Below are 19,825 nucleotides of genomic sequence, written 5' to 3'. Positions count from 1 at the left end.
CCCCCGCTTGCCACAACTAGAGAAAGCCCTCGCACAGAAATGAAGACCCAACACCCCCCCGCCCAAAAAAAAAAAATCCATTAGGTAAATGATTTAAAGATGTCCAGAGTAGCTTATTGAGAACTGCTAGATACTCTCACCTGCATGACCAAATCATAAACAAGCTTATGCAAAACCAAGTTCTGGATAACTCACTCTTATGGCTCCCCAATAACAAGCTCAGATAAGGCAGATCAAAGCTAAGAGATAAGCAACTGCCCAAGAAACATAGGTTGCATGAAATTGCCTTGCAAAATCTTGGGTGCCAACAGTTAATCCAACTCCAGTGAAAATACGTATCATTCCAATGGTAATACACGCACAGCAGCACCTTCGAGGACGTGCACTACCCACTGAGGAGATTTTTTTGCAGTGTGGGCATCTTGCCAGAGTGTTGAACCTCAGTTCCATCCATAAGAACATGTTTCCACAGTGCCCACACATGATCCTTGTACCTTGTGGTTGGACTGGCGATGCGGGTTGAGCTGGCTGTTCTTCAGAAATAAGCATTACTAGGCCAAGGTTAATTATGTGTCTACAGGTGGGTCTTGGACATCCTATTTGCTGGGATGTGTCCTTATAAACGAGGAGACAATTACGAGGGCATCTAACATACTTCTTCCTTGTTGGGGGACTTTTGACTGGCCTAGAATCATTGCAAACCATGCACCTAACCACGTGCTGGTGAAGCTTGCCATCCAAATTGATGAGAGATTGGCACACATGGCACTTTATTACTGGAATACCACTGGCGTCTGGGCTGGCGATGGCTGTGTATGGAGGTGGGAGTTCTGCTCTGGGGCTGCTTTCTTGTAAGTATGGTGGGGACATGGGAGTGACATTTCTTGAATGGGATGCGGAGAGCAGAGGCAAACGTTCGTCCGCCCCATCAGCAGTCGTGACTGCAGCAGTGATGGCGGGGCTGGCAGGGAGAGGCTGCCTTAATTCAGCTTCATCTTAAATTCAGTTTCATATTTATTATTAGATTTGAAATTGAGAGGTTTTAAAATCATGCCTTATTTTCAGTGTAGGAGATGTTGATCTGAAGAATGGAATTTGAAACTTGGTTCTGTTAATTAATTACATGAATTGAATGCTCAAAGCTTTATCTTTATGTCTAGTAAAGTAATAATAAGAATACCAATCTTACTGGTTTTTAAGGCGTTTCAATGAGATAGTAGATGTTAAATTCTAATGGTGTTGTTTGCTTGGCAAATGGTAGGGAGCTTTTTAAAAAACCTTCTTCACTATTTAGTACAACCATAACCTTATTAGGAGACTAGTGTAGGTAGGTGGTCTATTAACTTTATGAGGGGGTAGAAGGCTCACAAAACATATTTTGTTAATATTTCAAAATATGGATAATTCAGAAGCTTCAAACATTGCACTGTGGCATGGAATGACCTTCACAGGTCATTTAGTAAATAGTACTTGAAGTATGCTTGGGTTGCAAGGAATGAAATGGGTGACATTAGTTTAGCACAACATATCCTGTGGAATCGGCATGTAACTTTTATTTTCTCCTTTAGCTTTGAGTGAAGAATGCAATTTCAGTTGAGCACAGAGTTGGAGATTCAGACAACTAGGGTTTTGTTACCAGCTCCATCAATGCCATACAGTGTGCCATTAGGGAACAATTACTTTTCTGAACATTAGAATTCTCTTCTTTAAAATGGAAACGAATTTGGTGGCTTGGAAAATAATGTTGGATTTGGCAAATATACGTACATTCAATATTCTAGAACACCTTTGACTTAATGAGACAATGAAATTCATACTGTGTTTATAATGCCAAGGAATAGCAAATAGGTGTAGTTGTAAATAGTGATGATGATGGTGTTGGTGATGATAGTAATAAAAAATAACTACATAGGAAGTTACATCAGCCAGTGTAGCCATATTGATGTAGCATGATGTGCTATGTTGTGAATGTGGAAGGGCAAAATCACCTGTGCCCTTTAAGAGCACCGCCAGCCAAATTAGCCCTCTCCAGTGTGATCTGAACTGGCATCACTATACAAGAACACCGACCTGAGTGCTCACATTTGATCTTGGTGATTGCGTGCCCTATCATTCAGTATTTGTATGATTGTGTAAGCACAGGTGTATGTTAGCATATTAGTAGTTCTCCAAACTGTGGATCAAGGGGTTGTATATAAAACAAAGCAGGAAGAGTCGGTTGACATAAGACAAGGAGAGGAACTATTTTCATCAACAAAGTGATTCTAAACCGGTCTTCAAACCCATCAGGAGATTCTGTTAAGAACTAAGAATCAGGAAGACAGCCAGAAGGTGAGTAAGGTGGATAGTCAGACGCAATAGGGAGCAGATTAACTGTTGTCTGATGTTCCTGTGGATGTACTAGGGTGAGAAAGATATGAATGTGAAGACAAGTACAATTAACCTCGAACTGGGAAAGAGACTCTTCAAAGTCTTTAACTGAAAGGGAAAGGGCTTTTAATTAGGTCCATGGTGACTCGCGGTTGTGTAGGACTAATCAGGGTGAGGCTGGATCTAGTTTTAACATCCTGAGCAGAAAGGAACACAGCATTGGCCACCGGAAAATGTCAGTGAATGACAAGTATGGTCACATTTCTGATTTTTAATGTCTTTGGTTTATTCATGTATCCTATAAACAGGGATTTACATGATTTTAACCCATTAGGTAGAGCCATATTTAAGAACATGTATTTATTATTAAATAAATCTGGAAGATGTAAATGAGCAAAAATATCAAAGAGCAATTTGGAGAGAAAAAACAATGAGATAGCACAAATTAAATGCAATAAATCTCAAGTCAGAAAAGAGAATAATAAAACAAAAGCTTTGAAAGAGTCCTGCTATGCACAGAAAGGAAATTTTGTTAGTTTGTTTTGTAAATAATGGTAAATATAATTGGATAGACTTTTTTGTTTTTGCTGTTCGTAAGGATGATTTACTGGAAGCATAGTTCACAAAAGAATCTCACAAAATTCAGACAATTTAAATTGAATATAAAAATAATTCACTTTGCAATTATCTGTTGAGTAACCACTATGTACCTGTCATTATTCTAGGCACTGGAGTAACAAATAGAACATAAACATCAACTCCATCCTTATGGGCCTTATAGTAGTGAGAGAGAGACAACGATAAATGAAATATTTTGACTGTAAATAAATTTAAGAATCAATAAAATAACAAACGAGTAAGAGCAGAAAGGAAATCTGCAAACCTAGAACTAGTGAAGAAAAACAAAGAATTTCTGTGTTAAATTTTTTAATAAATTCGCCATCCAGGAAAAGGTTAATGGATTTAGTCATTCATATTTTTACCAATTAACTACGAAGAGGAATTCTGGAAAGAGATCAACATGCTCCCTCATTCCTGAATCCTCCTCCTTCCCAACTTAAAACCACTCTCAAATGAAATCCCTCAAGTGTCCCCTGAATGTTCCAAGGGAGAAAGCAAGCACCAGAGTCCATTATCCTAGGTGCTCAGGGAGAGCCAAGAAACCAAATATTCCTAATTAACATTGACCTTATTGTTATTTTTTTTACTTACAAACACCCATCAGTGAAGAATACAGTGGTCAGTAGTACAGTTAGGTACCACTACCTTGATTTGTGCTAAGGTACCAGCAGTTTTACCCATAGTTACTTCTGTACCATCATTGCAAAAGTCAACACATTTCTTCCATGGGGCCCAAAAAGTGACGTAATTAAAAAATATTCCTCAATATTTTGAATATTTCAGTGCCAGTTGTGCTTGTTGCCAAAAATTCACGTAAAACAAGCTCTTCCCGGTTGCTTATTTAGTATCCATAACAGATGAATACAAGCAAATGAGCAAGTCCAGCCATGTCTGTAGATTCATCCATTTGTAAGGAAAAAGTACAGTTGTGCAGATGAGATATTCTCTCATCTCCATGTTTTCAAGGAAAATCTTAATTTGACAAGATACTCTAATACCGCAGATTGGCACTGATGTGAATGCCTTTATTTTTCATCAGCAAGCATTGAGCAACGTCAGTGGTCCAAAGTTTTATTAAACCCTAGCTATTGTGTGTTCTTCTCTAGCCAATGGAATATGATAACATTCCCTGTAAGATATTTCAGTGGCTTCTGCAAGTCTAGTTTGAAAAACTGTAAGAAATAGTTTTGTCTGCTAAAGACTTCAGCCCAACTATGTTTTAAATATTTATTTTTTAAACTTTTGAATGCTTGGTCTCAAAATAACATTGCAACTTAACTGGCACTACAAAACTGTTTTAAAATATTCTGTTTCGAAAGACACAATAAAAAATTATTAGCATTTAGAAGGTGAGGAAAGTAGCATTTTGTCAAAGTTTTGTTTCTTGGTTACAGTTTCACCGGATTCCTTAGAGAAGATTTCTCTCTTCCACTAGTCAAATAACCCTCTAATATGAGAGTTTAATTTTTCTCAGCATTTTTAGTTGTAGATGGTGCATCTGTGGGTTGAGAAAATGAGTCTTCTTTTGTTAAGCCAATAATCATTCCTCAAATATATATTTCCTCTATTTGAAAATAAATGATTATATTCTAAAATAGTAATATTATTACTAAAAATATTTAGATAATTAAAAGATTAGAACTTTTTTAAAATTTAAAATTATACAAATCTAGACAACTTCTACTTCTTTTTGTGTTTCCATGTAGCTAAAAGGAGAATTTCAGAATTTCAGAGTAAGATTTATTGGATGATAATGAGTTTACAAAGATTAAAAGAAGTATAATCAAGACTTCCCTGGCAGTCCAGTGGTTAAGATTCTGCGCTTCCACTGCAGGGGGCGCAGTTTCCATCCCTGGTCAGGGAACTAAGATCCCGCATGCCTCGTGGTGCAGCACGAAACAAAACTATATCCATGTTATGACTTCCATAAAAAGAAGTATAATCAGTGATAGTAATAGAATAGTGTAAGTACTAATTAAAAATTAAGTTAATTTATGAGAATTCAAAATATTTACATGCTATAGATTTCAGAAAACATAGGAATATTCCACACAAGCACATATTCCATTAGCAGTAAAAACACATGTCCTGCATAACATGTAGTTTCTGGAAAGATGTACTGCACACTTATTCATGAGTGAAAGTAAAAGGGCAAAAATATCTCCATATTATATAGCATGGAAGTAGTTTGGCTTAGCAGAACCCTTGAAATTGTCTTGGGAACTTCTAGGGGTCCTTCAACCACACTTTGAGAACAATTGTCCTACTGGAAAAAAGGGAGTGGCTCATGAGTACATTAAGCTGAATTATAGAACAATACAAAAAAGTTACAATTTTCACATTTTCTCTTTGATTAAAAATTTAAAATTCAAATTACATTTATATTAATAAATTCAAAGAAATATTCTTCCAAGGAAAATTTTAATCCACATATCTCTATTTCTATGTACATTAGTATGTCTGTGTGTCTGATTTATAAGAAAATTCTGATTGTTTAATATAAGAGTTGACTTTAACCATAATAAGAACATAACTTTACTTTCTTTGCAAAGAAGAGTAAATGACAACTTTATGAAAATGATTTCATTACGTGAAATTTATGTCTGCTATGGACGGGAATTCTAAAATATTTTCTTAGGCAGCATCAATAGCTCTGCAAGCACCACATGCTAAGAACATTAATCCCTCAATTCAAAAAATTATTTCTTTAGGACATACAAATACAAATGTGTCAAGGTAATAGAGTCAGAATTTTTAAAATGGCACTTTTAGGTGCAATGATAATGGTCACTGAATTGTCAAGTTGTGAATGCTGTGGTCTGGAAGGAACCTTAATGGTTATCTAGTTCAATTACCCATCAAATGCTTAATATACAGCTTCCCTGACAAGTTCAGTCTCTGCTTAAATGCCTCTAAATTAATATAGAAAAAGTACAATTCTTTAGTCTGTCATTTTTATGTGGCACTTTTGCTGGAAGTCCTTCTTTCTATAGAACAGACATTGGGTTTTTTATGCCCACTTTCCTACTAGTTTGATCCTTGAGACTGAGAAGACATTCTGATTGAGTCATTAACTATTTATGCAATCTTTGAAAGTCACCTAAGTGATCTAACTCCAGTCTTTCATAGGAAATGCTTGCATTTCCTAAGGTTTCTTTAGGTTGTTTCTGCTCTCAAAATGGACAGTTTTTTCTCTCCACACACATGAATCCATAGCATGTGTGATCTTTCGTGATCTTCTAATCTTTGGAATCCCAACTGCCTTTTCTCAAACTTGTTAAAAATTCTACCTACTCTTTTTTGTGAGTTATTTGAGAACAGCAAAAATGGTGCTAAGCTGTGAATACTCTACGTACCAGCAATTAAAACAACACCTGGTTTAAATTAAATATTAACATTATGGGAAAATGAATAAAGGGAAGTAATAAGTAGCATTTGCAACAGTTCAGTTAGGCAAAAGCACACACACATTTATTGCTATGTTAAATAATAGAATTCGGGGCATTTGTGTCTTTAGTATGGTAGAAAAGGTCACAACAGATTGATGCTTCATCAGGTAACAACTATATACTCTAGAGAAAACACATATACATACACATGCACACAGACATACCAACACGCAGTCTTACTTAATGACTCTTGGAAAGTGAATAAGAGCAGACATATATTAGAGGTGAGTTGAAATTTGGAAGAAAGGGCTGTCATGGCCTGAGCTTCCTATTTTGATGACCTGAGCTTGAGGCTAGCCAGAGCGTCAGGTACAAAGTAGTGAAGGGCAGCTAAAGAAGCAGAGGACAGAGAACAGGACAACCGTGGCCTCTAGAGTGTGGGGAAGAAGTCCCGAAGAGGAAAAAGCCAAAGAAGAGGAATTCTAAATTGTATTTACACTCTACCCAAATCTCTGATTGACCCTGGGACCAAGCATACATGGAGCAAAATCAAGGTTAGCTGCACCTAAAGATAAAAGGACAGAACTGAGATCTGCAATACCACCCACTGCAGGTGAAACAGAATTTGCAGTTGGGGTCTAATCAATTTAACTGTTTACTGAGAACATTTTAAGAATAAGGGTCAAAAACACACCAAATTTGGTGAAAGGCTTAATTTTACATCTTCAAGAAGTTTAGTGAACCACAAGTAGAATAAGTACAAGTGAAATGCCTAGCCACATCTAAATGAATCTGCTTGTAAATCAAAGAGAAAAAGAGAACACTGAAAGCAGTTAGGAAAAAGAAATGATTTGAAAGATTGTAGTTTTCACACCAGATACAATGAAGATCACAAGACCATGGATCAAATCTCTGAAGTATGGAAAGGAAAAAAAATTGTTAAGCCAAAATTCTACTACAGTAAAAATATGCTTTAAGAAAGAAGGTGAAATAAAGGCATTTTGGGTTAAAAAAAGCAAACAAAACCAAAAAATTATAGCAACAAAAAATTGTCAGCAGATCTGCACTTCAAGAAAGGCAGTTCTTCAAGCTGAAAGGAAGTGATACCAGAAATAAACTCACACACTAATGGTCAATTAATCTACAACAAAGAAGGCAAGAATATACAATGGAGAAAAGACAGTCTCTTCAATAAGTGGTGCTGGGAAATCTATATAACTACATGTAAAACAATAAAATTAGAACATTATCACCATATCGAGAAACAAACTGAAAATGGATTAGACCTAAATGTAGGACATGAAACCACAAAACTCTTAGAAGAAAACATAGGCAGAACACTTTTGGACATAAATCATAGCAATATGTTTTTTGTCTCCTAAAGCAAAGGAAATAAAAGCAAAACCAAACAAATGGGGCCAAATTAAATTTAAAACTTTTGCACAGAAAGAAAACCTTCAACAAAATGAAAAGATGACCTATTGATTGGGAGAAAATATTTGCAAATGATATGACCAATAAGGGGTTCATATACAAAATACATAAATGGCTCATAAAATTCAATATCAAAAAAACAAACAACCTGACTAAAAGATGGGCAGAAGACCTGAAATGACCTTTTTCCAAAGAAGACATACAGATGACCAACAAGCACATGAAAAGATACTGAACATCATTAATCATCAAGGGAATGCAAATCAAAACCGCAATAAGCTATCACTGCATACCTGTCAGAAGAGCTATCATCAAAAAGACCACATATAACAGATGCTGGAGAGGATGTGGAGAAAAGGGAACCCTTGTACACTGTTGGTGGAAATGTAAATTGGTGCAGTTACTATGAAAAACAGTATGGAGGTTCCTCAAATAACTAAAAATAGACCTATCATATGACCCAGTAATTCCACTTTTGGGCATATATCCAGAAAATATTAAAACACTAATTTAAAAAGATATATGCACCCTAGTGTCCACAGCAGCATTATTTACAATAGCCAAGATACAGAAACAATCTAAGTGTCCATCAACAGACAAATGGATAAAGATGACTTGGTATATATATATATATATATATACATATATATATATATATATATATATATATATATATATACACACACATGCATACACACACACAATGGAATACTATTCAGCCATAAAAAGTAATAAAATTTTGCCATTGCACTAATGGAGATGGACTAGAGGTTATTATGCTTAGTGAAATAAGTCAGAGACAGATAAATACAGCTTGTTATTACTTATATGTAGAATCTAAAAAATAAAACAAACAAATGAATATAGCAAAACAGAAACAGACTCACAGATACAGAGAATAAGCTAGTGGTTACCAGTGAAGAGAGTGAATGGGGGAGGGGCAAGATAGGGGTAGGGGATTAAGAGGTGCAAAAATACTATGTATAAAATAAGCTACAAGGATGTATAGTACAGCACAGGGATCATAGCTTTAAATGGAGTATATAAAAATTTTGAATCACTGTGTTGTATAAGTAAAACAAATATACTATTGTAAGCTAACTATTCTTCAATTAAAAAGAGAAAAATGACATTAGTGTAAAAACTGGTTAAATGCAAATAAAGCCTCCAGGTTAGTTATCAGCATTTTCCCAGTCTTATCATCTTAGTTTTGATAATTGTATGAATATAAAAAATGTTAAAATTAAGGGAGGCTCTGTGAAGGTCTTTGGGAACCCTCAATACTACTTGGAAAACTTTTCTGACTGTCTAATATTATCACAAAATAAAAAGTTAAATAATAAACTTCTGAAGAAAAGAGAAAATCTTTGCAATTTGGGGGAGCAAAAAGTATAAACCAGACAAAAACACATTAAATTTAGCTTTATTATTACATCCTGTTTTTCTCTTCAAAAGACATGGTTAAGAAAATAAACCACGCCAAAGATTGGGGAAAATATTTGCAATATGTGTATCTGCCAAAAGACTTGTAACCAAAATACATAAATAACTTTTACAACTCAACAGTGAAAACAGAAACAAACTTCTAAATATAAAAATAACTTCATTGACGCCTCACAGAAGAAGATAAAGTAATGGTCCTAAGGGCATGATAAGATGCTTAACATTAGTCATCCGGAAAATCCAGATAAAAATGAGACAGAGGGCTTCCCTGGTGCCGCAGCGGTTGAGAGTCCGCCTGCCGATGCAGGGGACATGGGTTCGTGCCCCGGTCCAGGAAGATCCCACATGCCGCGGAGCGGCTAGGCTCGTGAGCCATGGCCGCTGAGCCTGCGCGTCCGGAGCCTGTGCTCCACAACGGGAGCGGCCACGACTGTGAGAGGCCCGCGTACCACAAAAAAAAAAAAAAAAAAAAGAGAGACAGAGCTACATGCACAAATAGAACGGATGAAATTAAAAAGGCTAACCATACTAAGTGTTGGTGACAATGTGGAATATAAAATTACTCATGATGGAAATATAAAATTACATAACCAGCTTGGAAAACAAATTTGTACTTTTTAAAAATTTTAAATATACAACTAACAGATGACCCATCCATTCCACTCTTAAGTACTTACCCAGGAGAAACACACAAAGACTTGTATATGCATGTCCATAGCAGTTTTATTTAAAACAGCTCCAAACTAGAAATAACCCAACTGTCCATCAGCAGATATGTGGTTAGAAAAATAAAACAAAACAATAAGAATGAAGAAGTTACTGGTGCATTCAATCACATGGTTAAGTCTCAAGATCATTATGCCGAGTGAACAAAGCCAGACGTAAAAGAGTACTTGCTACGTAATTCCATTTCCATAAATACAAACTCCTTCATACGGACAGAAAACAGAGCAGTGGTTGGCTGGGTTGAAGGTAGAGAAAGGGCTTGACTACAAAGGGGCACCAGGAGTCTTTTGGGGGTCATGGAAATATTCTGCTTTTTTAGTGTATTGGTGGTTTCATGGACGTGTGCATCTGTCAGCATTCATTTAATGGTACACTTCGTATGTATGCAGTTTACCATTCCTAAAACATACTTCAAAAAATTTGATAAAAATAAAATGAAATAATTTACAATTTGGAGACACCTCAGAGCTCATTTAGTAGCCTTCCGTGAGAAGAGGATCATAGTTTAGAATCTAGAGTTTTTTTGCTTCCCAGCCTGTGCCGTATTAACTACATAAATATGTATATGTATACCTATATAAGTGAAAATTCAGAATACTCTAGGACATAAGACTTTGAATCTTCTTGTTTAAATTCTGAAAGCAACTTATTTTCAAATATGTACCTGTGGACTACTTTGTCTTTCTTGCTAAAAGGGGAGAGGGAAGGCCACTGGGTTCTCAGAACATACTAGTTTGCCTGGCTTTGCCAGAAATGATAGGAATTCCTATTAGGATACATTTCCAAGCCCCGGAAATGTTTTCAATAAACCATGAGGAGTTTTGGCTCAACCTCCTGTTCAGTTCACGCTTCTTGGGCTTCACAGAACACTCAATCTGCAACATGTGCTAGAGAACTGGGTGAGGCTATGATGGAAAACTTCTGCTATCATCTGCTACTTTGCTTTTTCTTTCATTCAGTTCTCCATTTCCACCTGCATGGGAAAGGAAACCTCAGACTCGCAGCAGAATGGGAGGTAAGGGCTAACCCTTCCCAGGTCTTGGAACTAGCCCTCAGGGATCTCTCTTACCCAACACATCTGAGCTAGTCCCAGAATCTTCATCTTGTCATTTGCAAAACTCAGTGCAACAGAAGTGTTTGAACATTTTTTTACATGGCACACTCCAGCATTTATCTGGAACACAAAAAAGTTCAGTTCAGTTCAAACACGTGACTGGAGCTGGGGAATATATAGAGGGTTTCTAAGCACTTGGTGGGATCAGAATCTTGTAGAGGATACAGATGCAGTAGTTGACCATTTTGTACCCTATGCACAGAGATATATGTTGGATATTTATGGAGGCTATTCTTTTCTCCCTGAAATGAAACCCAGATGGAATAAAACACAACAGAGAAATTTTGACAAAAAAAGGCTTAAATTTTATTTTAAAAAATTAGAAAAGGGCAAAGTCCAAGTAGGAACTTTTTTGCTTGTAATTTCCTTATTGTGAAGCAAATGTTTGGATAACCTTAAAACCAATCTTACTACTTTGTCCTTCGTTGACAATGATATCAGGCTGTTTTATTCAATAGAATGGTGGAATGGGTCACCTCTGAAATCCAACTCTTGGAAACGACTCTACATTTATAGCCCTAGATGCTGCCAGCCTTCCATTCAGGTCTCTGGGACTCTAACAAGAAGGGTTGGTTCCTCTAACAATTCTTTCTATCTTCTTACATGTGGCTGTATCTGTTCTCAAACTTTTGGCTCTCCCCACCAGGTCTTTACAAAGATGCAGATGTTTCTTAAAAGTGGCAAGAAGATCAAAGGGACTTTTTGTGCCTGATGTGCTAGAATGGCTCGGAGTTCTGTTAAATCAGATTTGGACATATTAAATAAAACCAGTAACTAGTGGTTTGCAAAGGTTGCTGGTGAAAGAATGGAGCTTCATAGGTCAACATTGCAGCACACAAAAATATGCCAGGTTTAATTGTCTTTTTCTTTTTAATTGTATCTGGAGATAGAAAATCAACAAAATGGATGCCGCTATACATTACAGCTGATTTGTTTTAGAGTATTAGTGCTTCTGCAATTAATTAGCCCATGTCTATGGACTATCGCTTGCTTCTTTTTTTATTCTAAATATGACCAAAGAGTGTAGTTACCAAATGTAATGATGGCTCAAAGCAGAATTTAATATACAAACATAAAATGAGCATTGGCTTCATGCAAAGCACTGAATAGGATCTGAGGAAACAAATAGAAGCTTTTCCTACCCACACAGAGGACACACGCTAAAGGGAAGAATAAAACAGTCATGTAACTGCAATATACATAAGTCCCATAAAATTGTACAAAACGTTTATGGACTCTGAAGAGAAAGAGCTCAAATCCAGTTGATATACATTTTATCTTTGATGTACTTAAATTACTTCTGAAGCTATCTTTCCTTTACATCCTAGGGTACCTGCTTTGATTCTCAGACTTGCTGTCAAGTGATTAGTAATCCTGATAAGGTTTTTTGTTTGTTTGTTTTAATTAATTAATTTATTATTTTTGGCTGCATTGGGTCTTAGTTGCGGTACACGTGATCTTCGTTGAAGCACACGGGATCTTTTGTTGCAGCGTGCAGGCTTCTTTCTAGTTGTAGCATGCGGGTTTTCTCTCTCTAATTGTGGTGTGCAGGCTCCAGGGCGCATGGGCTCTATAGTTTGCGGCACCCAGGCTCTCTAGTTTAGCACGCGGCCTCAGTAGTTGTGGTGTACGGGCTTAGTTGCCCCGTGGTCTGTGGGATCTTAGTTCCCTGATCAGGGATCAAACCTGCATCCCCTGCATTGGAAGGCGGATTCTTTACCATTGGACCACCAGGGAAGTCCAATTCAGTGTGTCTCAATTATAAGAAAATTATAAATTTTCTTATAGGGTGTTTGCAGATATGACCTGTCTCAAGTATGTTTGCATTTTAAAGCTATACAAATCCACAGGAATGAAACTATTGATATAATAACAGGCAGAAGGATTGATTTATTTGCTGTAGGTCCTTGACTGACCTCTTAACATCTTTCAGTTAAACCATTACATTTAAAGATAACCATGGTATATCTTTGATTTAGGTAAGCTCTCTGGATGTGTTCTACAGTTCTCTATTTTATTTTTTTAATAAATGTATTTATTTAATTTTCGGCTGCGTTGGGTCTTCATTGCTGCTCGTGGGCTTTCTCTAGTTGTGGCTAGCGGAGGCTACTCTTACTTGCAGTGTGCAGGCTTCTCATTGCAGTGGCTTTTCTTGTTGTACAGCACGGACTCTAAGCGTGTGGGCTTCAGTAGCTGTTGCACGCGGGCTCAGTAGTTGCGGCTTTAGAGCGCAGGCTCAGTAGTTGTGGTGCACGGGCTTAGTTGCTCCGTGGCATGTGGGATCTTCCTGGTCCAGGGCTCGAACCCGTGTCCCCTGCATTGGCAGGTGGATTCTTAACCACTGCGCCACCAGGGAAGTCCTAGTTCTCTATTTTAAAAGCTCTACAATATTTGTTTCTACTGTGATATTAAACATTTCTCTCTGAAATTGGCATTATTCTTTGCAATTGAGCTATAATTTTCTTATAATTGAGACACACTGAATTTTTAATTTAAGTGTAAAGGAGGAACAGAAAGGGGCCTGATCCCAATAGATGATACTTCTGTGCTGAGCTTTGATAAGAGCTCGCCTAAGAGGCATCTAGTAAGCAGACTGGATGGTCATTCCAATGTGAATGAAAAGGAAACTGAATTTTAAAATATCAGAAAAATGCACATAACTAGGAGAAAAAACACAGCAGCTTGAGAACTGGATTATTCTCTTAGTGTGTACTTTTCTCCTACAGCCTAGAATTTTCTTAGGCACCAAGAAAGAAACCTCATGAACTTCCTTGCATTTCTAAAATTCTATGATCCTATGATCTCACTTTCCATTTGGGTACAATTTACATACTTTGTCAGTGAATTTGAGTGATACCCTATGTTTGAGAGAAAAACAGTTGTCTTTCTTTTAATTTAATAAATATTTACCGAGAAACTTTTGTGTTTCAGACTTGGTGCTCTGTGCTGAAGTCATAGAAGAATGAATGGTCAGGCTCTCAGATGGATTACTCTCTAGTGAGTATCTAGATTGTTATTAAACATTCAAACTACAAAAAACCCCAAAACATTGCAGGCCATAGATAAAGAGGTAAGCATTTCATTTTCACTTTATTTATTTTTTCAGTGACTTTATTTTTATTATTTAGAAACAATTTTATTTTATATTGGAGTAGAGTGGATTAACAATGGTTGTGTTAGTTTCAGGTGTACAACTCATTTCCACTTTAAATATTCTTTGTCATCTCTTTCTCATCACTGTCACCATATTTCATTATTTGGAGTGAAGGTGTTTCTCATCTTAAGGAATTGAGTTTGGGGTTCAGCCCTTTTAAGAGAAAAGACTTTAAAAATTGTAAGAAATGACAGTTGCTGCCATGGTATTTCTAAAAAATTTATTATTTCTAAGTCTTATGCAAGGATGAGATACAATGAGTGTTTTCAGCATAGTTAAGCAAGGGTGTAATAAAATAATTAAGATATGAAGAATATAACTCAGGCTAATTCATATTTATTCCATATGGAATTCTTTTCCAATGAACAGAAGTTTTTATTCTAACATGGTTTACTTTAGCATGGAATTCCATATTTTACATTTAACATGGGATTCTTATTTTCCACTCTAGCCAGAGTAGTTTATTTACTGAGGTAACAACAAAACATCATTTCATTATGAAATAAAGACTGCTGTAGATTCTGGAAATAAATTAATCAGCAATAAAGAGAGAGGGCTCAACAATAGGAATATCCACATGTCTTACAGGGGACCGTGGAGAGGTCAGACGGCTGAGAAAAGTTAATATTACATGATACTTTTAGAGAACGTTCTGGTTCTGGAAAACTCCTGCCATTAACTACCCATGCATCTCTTTTAAGAAGTTGTCCATTTTACTTAAAGATGACATCCACCTTGTTGCTATTCCCACCCTGCTGTACCTGCCTTGAACCACAAAGGTCCCTTAACAGTGAAAGTTATGCCACCTGCTAAGCAGGTGGATTGCAGGAATAGTCCAATTTGTTGAGCCATTGACCAGGGGGTGTTGTTAAGTATTTGTCGTCTAATAGGTGATATGGTAACGTTTATGACTTGGAAGCCTAGAAGTTAATTTCTTTTGTCTCATTTTGTTTTAAGAAAATAAGAAACCTATTAGGCATCTGAATTTGAGTAAAAAAAAAAACCTTGTTTTCACCTTTTCCTATATTTGTACATTATTGAACTGTGTAAACCCTGTCTAGAGCAAGGCTCTGAGCCAGAACGACTAAGTCAGATCCTGGCCTTGATACTCACTAGCTCTGTATCCTTGAGACCTTCACCACCTCAGCTGCATCATCCATAAAAAGGGAATAATCACTGTACATAATTCTTTTGGTTATGCTTATATTAAGTGAGGAAAAAAACCTTACAATTAAATCATCTTTTTAAACACTATCATACATTTTTACCTATTAACATGCTCAAAATTTTCCACTTCCTAATGCCCAATCTTCATACTTGATGAAAGGAGGGAAGACCCGAGTTCTTACACCTCTTTTGTTTTTACTTTCTTAATTTTTCCTATTCAAGAATATTGACTTGGATTTGGAGCAAAGTCATTGTGTACTATTTGTTGGTTTAAATTACACAGCAGCTTTTGCTTTATCATAAAGTTCTCCAGAAAATTCTATTGTTCATACCCATAAATTTTAGTAAATGGGTAAGCAAGAAAACAACAATATTTACAGATAAGAACTTTTGGGACAGTCCTTTGACATTTGGAACAAAATTACCTTATTCTTTTTGGTTGTTTAAACTATATAAACTACGTAAGCAGCATGTACATTTCACAGATGATTTCCTGGAAACTGTATTGTTCATACATTCAAATTTTAGTCAGTATATTAACTGAAACAGTCATGTTTTGAGGTAAGCATATCAGAGTCGCCCTGAATCACTTTTTCTAGCTGTGATGTTAATGGATTTTAATGAAAAAGCAGGGTTTGTTTTGCTAAGTAACTGCTGGAAGTTTCTAATGCCTTGATGTTGGATTAGAGCACTTACATGGCAAGAATCAAACTGAGACATGAAGGAGTAAACATCATTCCTTGCCTCAGGAATGAAAAACAAAAGAACAAAACATCCCAAAGGTAGCACAGGGGCCAATATTCCAGGAGAAAGCAGAAAGGTTTCTTTGGAACCCATACATATCAGGTAACCTAACCCAGGTAACAACCAGAAGAGGGAACAGACTTCAGTATGAAAATGGTAGTTATTTTTGTAATGAGAAAACACATAGTTTACTTTTTCTTGTTATACTAATGAGAAAGTTAAGTAAGTCTAGGGACTATCAAGATACTTTCAGTTTCATGCTTTTTAGATGTTCATAAAGTAAATATTAATGATATATATTAGAAACCATGGGCAAAGATTTTCTAAGAAAAATGAGGCTGTTGGAGTCTTAAATTCTTTTTACTATCTCGATTTACTTGCTACAATCAAGCAGTTTAGTGCTGCCCATTGAGAGGGGTGAGGTATATGAATATTGTTGTAGGGTCATCCTATGTTGATACTCGTAATATCAAAGAATGCTACTACAGGAAATAATTTAGAATCATTCTAAGTTTTGCAATCTTCCAGAGTTGGATTTTACAGATTGGATCTCAAAATACCACATTGGGATGGGGTACAGAGGTGAAGCAGCAGATCGAACTTTTTAGTTTTGTGAACTTTTCTTTCCTAATATCATTGGTGATATCTTAAAGACATCTGAGATTGCTCTGAAAGTGGTGAAGAACCTGGGAATATTAGAATATTATGTTATGATTTGCTTCTTTTCCTGTTAAAGGACTCCAGCTTAGCCATTGTATTTGTCAGTGTTCTCTAGAGAAATAGAACTAGCAACACTTGTGACACCAGATGGGTGTTTTTTTTTCCCCCACACCAAGCAAATCTGGGACACCAGCTGGGTGTCCTGCAATTTAACTCAATTCTGACACTGTCTACTTGGAGATAGCATCGGATCCCTCCAGTTAAGTGCTCAGTCCCAGGAGACTATACTACAGATGCCAATCACAAGTAATTGGTCGCCGGGTTACCCACAAATTCTGTCTAACTTGACTACAAATTGGAGGTTCCTATAACCTCCTCCCTCTTGGATTTGATTATTTGCTGGAATTGCTCACAGAACTCAGGGAAACACATTTACCACTTTATTAAAGATATTATAAAGTATACAGATGAATAGCCAGATGAAGAGATACATGGGGCGAGGTATGTGGGGAGGGACTTGGGAAGTCCATGTCCTCTCTGGGCATGCTTTTTTGAACCTGGAAGCTCTCTGATCCCTGTCCTTTTGGGGTTTTATGGAGGCTTCATTACATAGGCATGATTGATTAAATCATTGGTCTTTGGGCTTCCCTGGTGGCGCAGTGGTTGAGAGTCCGCCTGCCGATGCAGGGGACACGGGTTCGTGCCCCGGTCCGGGAAGATCCCACATGCCGCGGAGTGGCTGGGCCCGTGAGCCACGGCCGCTGAGCCTGCGCGTCCGGAGCCTGTGCTCCGCAACGGGAGAGGCCACAACGGTGAGAGGCCCGCGTACCACACACACAAAAAAAAAAAATCATTAGTCTTTGATGATTGAACTCAATCTTCATCCTCACTCCACTCCCTGGAGGTCGAAGGTGAGGAGTGAGATTGAAAGTTTCAATCCTCTAATCACAAGGTTGGCTTTACTGGCAAACAATTCCCTCCTTAGGTTACCTTGGAAAGCTTTCCAAAAGTCACCTCATTAACATAACAAAAGACACCTTGGTTGCTCTCAACACTTAGGAGATTCCAATGGTTTTAGGACGTCTGTGCCAGGAAGGGGAAGAAGACCAAGTATATATTTCTCATTATAAATCACAATATCACACTTAATAAATCTAGGGACTATACATAATACTCGAAGTAATAACTCCCGTCCTTGTAAATATTTCTATGTCACATTTGAAGTTTCGAACATTGGACTGATTGGCTTTAGAACAAGTTTATTTGGAGCCAGAAAGTGATGACCAGACTATTAATAACGTGAGAGATGCATTTCCTTTGTGGACTTCCAAGTTGGAGTCTGAATATTATGGTGTGTTTCAAGCTATCCCTTGCTCTCACCCCATTCTTTCTTCCTAAACAAGGGACTAGCTGCTTAAATGCTGAGAAAATTGCCCTGAAGATGTTACAGTTTCGGGTGCTTTTCAGTGTTTTGTTTTCTGACAAAGTGCAGCGGTCACATTTTCAGAAAGCAAGAAGAGGTGTGGGAGGAGAAGAGCAAAAAGGGGGAAAGGTATGAGGTTAAATGGACAGCATAGTGGATGATTGAAGGTCATGGGAGTGATAAGGTAGACTACACCTGGAGACCATTGTGATGTAATCAAGAAAGCTGAGACCTTCATGCCACGTCTAATTGTACTTTTCCCACTTGTTTTAAAGCATGTAAAAACCAAGGAACGACCCAATCCTGGTTCATACGCGTTTATAATTCATGGAATTTTTACTAATTATCTATGGACAGAGTATGACCTACCATGTCATCTTGCTTTGAAATGCTTCTTTTGACTTTCCTGAGGGATCTCAAACTTACTGCTCTGTTGATTTTCCTAGTCATTTACACATTGGATTAATTTCCTGTTGCTGCTGTGAAAATCCCCCAGAAGTTGAGGGCTTAAAACAACATAAATCTATTTTTTCACAGTTCTGGGAGTCAGAAGTATAGAATCAAGATGTCAGTGGGGGTGTGTTCCATTGGGAAGCTTCAGGGGAGAATCCATTCCCTTACCTTTTTCAGTTTCTAGAGGCTGCCTGCTCCCCTTGCCTCATGACCCCTTCTTCACATCACTCCAACCTCTTGCTTCCATGGTGACCTTTTCTGCTACTCACTCTGATCCCCCTGCCTCCCTCTTGTAAGGACCCTTGTGATTACATTGGACCCAGTTAGATAATCTAGGATAATATTCCCATCCCCCAATCCTTAGTCACATCGGAAACATCCCTTTGAACATGTAAGGTGACATATTCACAGGTTCTAGGAAATTTAGGGCATGGACATCGTCAGGGGCTCATTATTCAGCCTATTACAAGGATTAGGAGGGAACAAATTATTATCCGATTTGGCAGATACAGAAACTGAAGTAATGGGGGTCACAGAGGCTTTTATGAAGTTCTACTCGTAGTTAGAGGAAGAGCTAGGGTCAGGATCCAGAGCTCTGGATTCTTAGATCGTCAGACTTCTCTCTGATGCAACTGCTGGTCCTTGGACTAGGACTGTGCCAAGCAGGCACTTCCACTTCCACTCTGATTACATTTCTACCAGGATGAACCAGGCATTTGGTAACAATTCTTCAGAGTTTCCCCTCGGAGTCATGAGATTTGAACTGGACGCCTCCACTACCGAAACAATTGCAACATTATCGTGTCTTGGATTGGAATTGGGAGGATCACTACATGGCGTGACAGCTTCTCACTGCTGGCCTACTCCCTTAAAAAGAATTTGAGCAGTCAAGTAACTTTTGTTTTGGCATGGTGACATGTAGACAATCCCCTAAATTAATCATGGACGACAAGTTGGGCTGACAGTTACTAAGAACAATGAAAAGAAAATATAAGGGTCCACATTACCTAAATATTCATGATCTGTGTCCTTTGATTTAGAAAAGTTACAATTAATGAGGTAGAGGGCATCATAATAAGAACATATTTACAAACGAATCAACCCTTTATAAAATTAAGTCCCCAACT

The 19,825-nt window shown here is 37.3% G+C and overlaps 1 protein-coding gene across 1 annotated transcript; it reads right to left on the bottom strand.

Annotated features, from left to right (window-relative positions):
* Positions 1–219: 219 nt before the first annotated feature.
* On the bottom strand, positions 220–870 carry LOC116763783 (type 2 phosphatidylinositol 4,5-bisphosphate 4-phosphatase-like). Its single transcript, XM_032651905.1, has one exon. It carries the CDS (start codon positions 868–870, stop codon positions 220–222), a length of 651 nt encoding a protein of 216 aa, XP_032507796.1.
* Between the last annotated feature and the right edge of the window lie 18,955 nt (positions 871–19,825).

This window comes from Phocoena sinus, chromosome 12, assembly GCF_008692025.1.
Source record: "Phocoena sinus isolate mPhoSin1 chromosome 12, mPhoSin1.pri, whole genome shotgun sequence".
Taxonomy (NCBI): Eukaryota; Metazoa; Chordata; class Mammalia; order Artiodactyla; family Phocoenidae; genus Phocoena; species Phocoena sinus.
The sequence above is the reverse complement of the archived record's forward strand: the minus strand, read 5'-3'. Positions and strand labels throughout refer to the sequence as shown.

Bases quoted from the DNA above. Each gene is read 5' to 3' on its own strand.
- LOC116763783 (XM_032651905.1), bottom strand. From the start codon at position 870: ATGTCCCCACCATACTTACAAGAAAGCAGCCCCAGAGCAGAACTCCCA.